The sequence below is a fragment of the Mercenaria mercenaria genome, unplaced genomic scaffold (genome assembly GCF_021730395.1).
Source record: "Mercenaria mercenaria strain notata unplaced genomic scaffold, MADL_Memer_1 contig_3528, whole genome shotgun sequence".
Lineage (NCBI taxonomy): Eukaryota > Metazoa > Mollusca > Bivalvia > Venerida > Veneridae > Mercenaria > Mercenaria mercenaria.
The window spans coordinates 15,959-24,084 of record NW_026461675.1 but is presented as its reverse complement, the minus strand read 5'-3'; the positions used below and the strand labels follow the sequence as shown (position 1 = coordinate 24,084).

Sequence of the window (8,126 nt, the reverse complement as noted above, 5' to 3'; positions counted from 1 at the left end):
TCCCTTATCAAAAACACAAAGTTTTGTCAGGCATGTGTCATCAAGCAATTGTTGATTCCCCGTTCATCTTACCCTCAGAACTAAGTTGTTTTTTGTTTTAGAAAACGCAAGATACAAAGACATGCCCTTTACCATCTCACAAAATCCACATCGAGCTTGAATTTGTAAATGTTAAAGGGGGTTTTTTGAATGTTAATGGTTTACTAGCTCATTTTTTTAAGTTTGAGTGTTATCAAAAAAACCAACATCACCCTGAAAATTTTGGAAGGAGGGATAACGAGACTGATGAGTAATAAAACTCCCTTTTTACCTCTTTATATATAATACACGGAAAATGTCACCGAAAAAATTAATGGTTTTTACGAAGGCCGCCCCTACAAGAAGATCTGTTTAAAACAAATTGGTAAGGGGGTTAAATACCTCCCATATTATCCACAAAATGCAATTTTATTGGGGAGTGTTTCTAAGCTGTATGTTACCGATTAACACACATATTGGGGGTATGAGGCTTACCCAACCCCTGATCACCTGGTACTGGCGCGAGTTTCTTCAGTCGTCGTAACCCCTGTCTGCTACGAATCTCCCAGAAGGGAAAGGCAACAAACCCTTCGACAAACACTATATCTCTCACCATTTACTCGAATGATATCTTTATTATCCTTGTGATTCATGTGTACTGGTAAACTCTGTCCGGGGGCCCGGGTTGGTTTTCTAAAAAAAAAAATTTTAAAACAGTCAGATTAAAAATTCATTTAGTAAAAAAATGTAGCAGTTAAAGGATTGAATGACTTTTTGATATTAAACTGGGAAAAAATTTGGTCAATGCACTTTTTTAATAATATTTCATCTTATTTATTTTTCTGAAATTGAACGGGGGGGGATCTAAATACATCTTATACGGAATTTTCCTATAGCACTGTTAAAAAAAAAGGCATTTAGTTAGACTGTAAAAAATAATCGTATAATTTATTTTCGTCCAACAGTCGTTGGTGCGATTTTAAAAAAAAGCTAAAGAAGGAGACCCCCTTTAATCAAGCTTGAAATCTCGAAACTTCGGCCAAAAATGTGTAATGTTTAATGTTCATGCAAACAATTTTGATATCTCAAAAGTTAACCCCCGAAAAGTAAATTTAATGTTTACACGGGGTACCGAGATTTATGCATTTTTTATTAGCCCCTTTAAACGGCATAACAGGACCAATCCCCAGCTTTTTTTTGATGAAAAAAGGCTAAGTGTAAAAGGGGCAATTTCATCAAAATAAAACAAGTGTTATGAAATTTAATCAGACTAGGGGAAAGTACTTATGAATTTCATTTACCTGCGAGTAACAAGGTGTGAGGTTGCTGTGAACCGTAACAAGGTGTCCACAAAAACTTGCCGAAAACACGCCATCAATGATATCAGAAGTGAAGGAATATTGGCATGGTCAGAGAAAGGGCGTTGTCTGATATGCCAAAATTAGTTTGTTTTTATTTATTTATAATGCGTGAAAAACGATGTTTAAATACAACCGCCTTTTTCCTTTCCCTTTTTTTTTTGTGTTTTTTTTTAAATAAAAATAAAAAAGCCAAAAAGCCCCTATATGTAAAGTTTTTGTGTAAAAGTTTTTTCAAGGTTTTAGGGCTGATAAAAATATCAGGAAAAAAGGGGGAATGTTTCTAAAACGGTAAAGAGCTCTGCCGAATACCCGAGCAGTTACCCGGGGAATGTCAAAGCCAATGATGGATGCTTTCTTAAAAAGGCTGTTTTAAAAAATTAACTAAAAATGTTTTTAAAAAACCCCAAATTTTTTTACAGTGCGTTTTTAAACAAAACATTACATTTAGTTTTATACAGGAAAAAAAGTTGTTTTCATTAAAAGGTGAAAAAAAACGGAGAGATCCCGTCGTTTATAAAATATAGCGTAAAAATAAAGATTTTTCTATTTTCGTAAAAAATAAATTTCAAAGGATTTTAGAAATGTGATAAAGTACGAAGGGAAATCAACCCATTTTATTTTTTTCCGGTTTAAAAGAAAAGAATTCAATTTTCAGCTTGCATCTAACACATTATATAGTAAACGTAGTTTTTAAGAATTATCTAGCTTGTCCTCGTTTTTTTGCACCGGTAAATACTAAATCCTGGCCAAATTACCTGTAGTTTGAGGATTGCAGGTAAAGGGGGTATTAAAAATTTAAGGGAAAAAGATTTTGGCTTAAAGGGTCATGTGACCTGGACCCTTTTTTCATCCCCGAACTCGATGGGAAACCTGACAAAATTTTTAATGAAGTTCGAGTATCAAGGCAAAATTTAAAGAAACGAAATTGTTAATGATGGACAGACCTTGAATAATACAAAAACAGGCACTTTTCCTGCACCATCGGCTATAAAAAACATTCAGACTGCCCTATATCATCGACACCCTTTCGACTTTAAACCCATGACCCCAAAAAATATTCCCCCATTTTAAAAAAAGATATTGGTCCAAAAAAGGGAACAATGGGGTTTTTTTTACTTTGTCGTGTATTCATTAGAAAGTCTAAACCTTTTAAAACAAGACACCCAAAAAAAAAAAATGACCCTTTTATACCCTTTTTTTTCCCTGAATCTGTGACAGCGGGCTGTTCAACTGAAAAGAAACAGTAACTCCTTTCATTCCCTCTTGCAGAAATTTTAAAATTCTTTTAGTAAATAAGAAAATTTAAGATATTTCATTTCAAAGTTCCTACTTACGTTGTATTTTTTAGTACCCGTTTGATGGCAATGGGAGGGTTGGCTGCTTTTCTGTTTAAGCAAAGGGGTGGTGAAACCTCGTCGAACTTTTGCAAGTTTGTTTTTTTGCATGTGTTATCACGTTCATCTGTCCTGCCGTTTTTGGGATTTACAAAGGTCAAACATACTTTAACCATTTATACAGTTTTTCATCGTAACATACTTTCCCCGGGAAAAAATCATCATAATTACCAAAAGGGATTTTTCAAAAACAATGTCTTAAAAAAGTTGGTTCAGTCGAAAATCATTGTGAGGGGTCAAAAAGACGAAGCTGTGGGGACTGTACGAGTCTTTCCGCATTTCTTAGGGCCTGTCGCGCAATTGCTTTTTTTGCCCCGAATTTAACCCCCAGGTTTTTTTTAGAATTCTTTCGTAATTGACCGCTGTGATTCTATTGCTTCAGGAATTGTGGTCATGACTTTAGAAATAATAAACAAACCCCCTTAAATATTTTTCATTATTAATTCCAGGGCCAAAGTTTTTTTTATTGACGGAAACAATTGTAAAAAATGTTTTTTTAATGACATAAGAAATTAATTGTTCACAGTTTTTTTTTTCAACGTTTTACTTTTTCCCAGTTAACATATGTTGAATATAGACCAGTTAATAGCAAAAATATTGCCCCGGGATTTATGTAAGGAACCTTTAAAAATATTACATATTTACCCGGGACAAAATTAAATTTTAAAAATTAATCGCTATGAAATAAATTTTAAAAAAATTTTATTTTTTTATACTAAAATTTAAAATATTGTAATCTTGAATTTTTCCTTTTAAGTTGTTGAAAAGGGGAAAAAGTTGAGTGCACACCTGATTTTTGCACTTTTAAACCAATCAAAAAATTTTTCATGTCGTTTTTTCATATTTTTGTCGATATTTTATATAAATATTTCCGAAAAAAAGTATTTTATTTTACTTTTATTTTAAAACTAACGTAATAATCTAAACTGTCGACCAGGGAAAGGTCTACCGGGTGGGCTCGCTTGTATATCAAAACACCTTGACAAAGTCTTCAAGGATGTCGTGATCATAGAATTTTTTGCATTCCCCAGAATCTTCGAGTTTTTCTGATTTGTCTAAAAATTTTTTTCACCGTTCCTTTCGTAGTATGCATTTATACTGTTGAATACATCAGCCTACTTTTTGCCTTGTTTTATCATACGAAAAATTTCCAAACGGGTTTCTGCATTGAACCAAATCAACATCTTTAGACAAAATGGCGCCAGACCCTGACTTGTTATTTTGACACTTGTTTTTTGATTGTGATTCATTCCTTTTTATGGCTGAAGAGTTGTTTTTAAAGTAACGACTGTTATACTTCCGGGTTTAAAACAGCGTGTTTCTTAACTTTGTTCGGAGCGACAACTTCTGATGGAGCTTTAAAAAATTCGGTATTTTCCTTTTTTGTCGCTTCAAAAAATTGCAATAGGTACAAAAGATAATCGGCATTTGTATTGTTTGCGTGTTTTATTTGGTACGTTTTAAAGGTCGTATTTACAAAGTAATTAAAAAACGAAAAGGAGTCGTAATAATTAATGAATTTGGGAATATTGACATTTTAAGGCTTGGGCCCTTAAAAAATTATAGACACTTTTTGTAAATTTTTCTTAAAATTTTGGTTATGTACGATATTGTTTTTCTTTTTTGGTGAAATTTGTAGTAAAAATGCAAGATGAACTCAAACGAATAAACAAAAAATTGCTAATCTCCCGTTTCCCCCCTCCTGCGCTATGAAAGTTTAATTTAGACTATTTCGCCATATTATTTAGTTTAACCAAAAACATGTACGCCAAAAATTGAACCCCCCTGGCGATCTATTTTTTTCCATGTGCAAAACTTGAAAAATATTAAATTTTGTGGACAAAAAAAAATAAGGCCTCTAAAACAAAAATTTTGCCAAGTTAAGTCATCTTGCACTGACAGTTCTGACGGATAATGTAAACGAAAAATGAACGCATGTAATGAACGACGAAAGGAAGTGATCACAATAGCTCCGCTTGAGCAACGTGCTCTGGCAAGTGATTACGAGAAATTCCGTCTTCAAAGTCATTTGCAGATTCAATTATACAATCAAACTACATACATTATGGTAGTCCTTTATAACACAAAACATAACAAATTATATACTAACCTTGAAGTTTCATCAGGATGCTGTCTGCAGTTTTTATTCTTTTGTTTTTGTCCCCTTGAAAAATGAAATCTATTTGAAACTCAAAATCTTTATAAAAAGACATTTTTCAAACTTTACATCGTAAAAGGGCAATCATATTGTTGTGGCATTGTCTTTTTAACTGATCTTTTTTCTATTCAAAGTTTTAGAAAGGCAATTTACTTTTTTCAATACAACACATTTAGCAATAATAAAAAGAAGAGATTACCTGCGTTTATGTCAAAGACTACGGGGTAAATGCGTAGTTGATGATAAATTTAATGTAATGTTCTTTTCCATTACTATCAGTCACCATAACACGGACTGATGCTTTCCTATTAAAACTGTGACGTTTTTATGCAACAAAACGACACTTTGTATGTCATAACAATTAGGCAATTACATATCTAATGTGATAAGATTTCGCATCTGGGCCCCAGACAATGATGTTATTCAATGACAAAATCACTGTTTTCTTTTAAAAAAAGTGTACTATTTTACGTCACTTGCATTCCTTGTATACAATTTCTTAACCGCAGCGGTTTTGCAACATCGTTACATTAAAAAGATATTTGGGATCCATTAGAACATGATAACGTTTCCCACAGCATGTAAGTCTTAAAATAGACATAAGGTTTTCCAATGATATTTGTTTGGAATATTATAAAAGTCATATTTTGTAATCTATACAATTTCCGGAATAATGAAGCAAATATAATGTGCATTTGAGTGTTTTAGCAGATATTGTGAACCCTTAGAAATAATGTCAGCCGATCCTGTAGCAATTTTTGACATTATATTTCTCTGGTTCACAACTCAAATGCATGTAAAATTAGTGTTAAATGATTTAACAAATTGACTGTAAATTGTCAGAATGCCTTGGAGTTGAAAGCATTATGATTATCTACAGATAAAGAGGGGACTTTATAAACATTATTACCCATAAAAGGTTTATACACAATATAACTGACTATAATATTTACCTGCAGGCCCTGGTTTTTCTACAGTCACCTTCCGTAGAATTGACGTTGCTTCCCTTGTATTGGACCCAACTTCGTCTAATTTGATTTTCATTTCCTGAATTGTGTCCGCCATTTGCCGAATTGTTTCCTCATACCATATCCGTAAAGCATCACCAAGATCTGGTAAGTGACCAGTCTTAGCATCACAAATTTTCCGGCAAAACTCTGCTTCACGTGTAGCATTAAACATCTCCTTAGCTAAAGTCATTGTCGCTGTATCAAGGCGTCCCCAATAGATATCAAAATCTTCGTCGGATATGCTTGATGTGTTTGGAAGATGCTGCAACTGGTTTCTTATCCCACGAATTTCATTTATAAGATATGTTTGCATTGGCTGAAGACTTGCATCAAACATTTCCGTAATCAATGTAATAAGCAGGCACACATCCCATTGATTTACATCAGCGGTGCCGTTGCCAGGATACGGTCAGTCATACTGATCATCCCTAACCTTTCTTTTCCTTTTTAGTTTTATCACATCTCGATGTCTTTGGGACAAATATGCATCAATGTCCGTATAGGAAGTCCCAGCATCATCCTTAGCAAGCTTAATGAAAAATTCTCTTAAAGGTTCTGGACAAATATTCACCACAAAACACACAAGTCTGAAGTATTTATCCGCCATCTGTTCAGTGTAAGTGAAATCTTTTTCTCACAACCAATCTCTAAATATTGATATAGACGTTAATAAAGTTATTTTAAAATTGAAAAATGGTATATGGAAATACAACGCGGGACTTTTAAAATGCCCAAGTTACATAATGCTAAAATTGACAATGACATGATCCTTCATATTTATTAAATTTCATCAACAAATCCTGAAACAATCGTGCAAATATTGAATGTGAATTTATAATTTGCAGTGTTTGCAACGTCAGATCTGATATAAAATTATCCCAAAACCTTTTACTGATTTCAGAAACTTTCGCCAATGTTGAAACAGAATTAGTGAAAACAAATATATAATTACAACTTATTTCAAATGATGATTTTCAACATAACAATGATGTTCAAAAAAATACAATCTGTATTCCAATAACTCGAAATGTGTTGAGATATTACGAAAATAGAATTTTCATTTAGAAACATTTGTAGATTAATATGGATATGAAAGTACTATTATCAAGAATATATCATTTGTTTACAAAACTATTTGCACCAAACATCTTTAATATTCATAAACAGGTATGTTTTACTGAGAATTTTAAACGAATCAGAAATTTTCAATATGGTAAAAATGATATGAAACTGGAGGTTCAATAATGATATATGAGTTACTGAGAACTTTGAACGAATTAGAAATTTTCAAACTGGTAAAAATGATACGAACCTGGAGGTTCATTTATTATATATATGTGTTACTTAAAACTTTGAACGGATCAGACATTTTCAATTTGATAATATGATATGAATCAGGAGGCAGTAGTTAAATGAGATAGTAAAATAAAAGAATATCAAACTTACATAATTATACACATTTCAAATCTAATTACATTTCTCATTATAATATTTTAATAAGACTTTCTAATGATTTCTTTATGAAAAGCTGTACGTATATTATGAATTATACATAACACATCTGTAAACTTGACGTGTGTCCATAGGAAACTGGTACCCTCATTTCCTGTCACTAGACATAGTTCATGTCTTTAAGTAATTTTTTTTTAAATATATGCAACACTAACTTTTATGGACTAAGTGATGGACCATAACTCTGGTCTGGTAGAGAGAAATCCAAAACAGAATATAAAGTGCACAACTTTAGATACATGGAACATAAACTTTTATAGCCTTGATACATATTTTGACTAAGACAAGGGCCATAACTCAGGTCTTGCAGAGTGAAATCTAAATTAAAAAGCAAAGCTTTGGTTCATAAATTTACTGAATAAAAAGTGATAACATTTTTACATGATTTCATGATTTTAAGTCAAAAATGTATTTGAAGTATGCTATAATAGTATGGAGGTCATTTATTTGTTTTGTTGGGTTTAACGTCGCACCGACACAATTATAGCTCATTTGGCAACATTCCAGCTTTGGTGGTGGAGGAAGACCCCAGGTGACCCTCCTTGCATTAATTAATCACGAGTGGGTACTTGGATAGAACCACCGACCTGCCGTAGGCCAGCTGGATGGGTTCTTCACATGGAGAATTCAACGCCCCGAGTGAGGCACGAACCCACATCGGCGAGGGGCTAGT

At 32.9% G+C, this 8,126-nt stretch overlaps 1 protein-coding gene across 1 annotated transcript; it reads right to left on the bottom strand.

Moving 5' to 3' along the window:
- Nucleotides 1–667: 667 nt before the first annotated feature.
- LOC128553143 (uncharacterized) lies at nucleotides 668–6,330 on the bottom strand. Its single transcript, XM_053534260.1, has 3 exons — nucleotides 5,885–6,330; nucleotides 4,884–4,937; nucleotides 668–711 (listed from the first exon to the last, which is right to left on the bottom strand). Exons 1-3 carry the CDS (start codon nucleotides 6,276–6,278, stop codon nucleotides 668–670), a joined length of 492 nt encoding a protein of 163 aa, XP_053390235.1. The 5' UTR covers nucleotides 6,279–6,330.
- Nucleotides 6,331–8,126: the final 1,796 nt, after the last annotated feature.

What these genes read in the sequence shown, in the direction of transcription:
- LOC128553143 (XM_053534260.1), bottom strand. Translation starts at nt 6,278, where the DNA reads ATGTTTGATGCAAGTCTTCAGCCAATGCAAACATATCTTATAAATGAA. An exon ending in AGAAAAACCAGGGCCTGCAG is followed by an intron (nt 4,938 to 5,884) that starts GTAAATATTATA and finishes TCATTTTTCAAG; the next exon opens with GGGACAAAAACAAAAGAATA. An exon ending in CATCCTGATGAAACTTCAAG is followed by an intron (nt 712 to 4,883) that starts GTTAGTATATAA and finishes TTTTTTTTTTAG; the next exon opens with AAAACCAACCCGGGCCCCCG.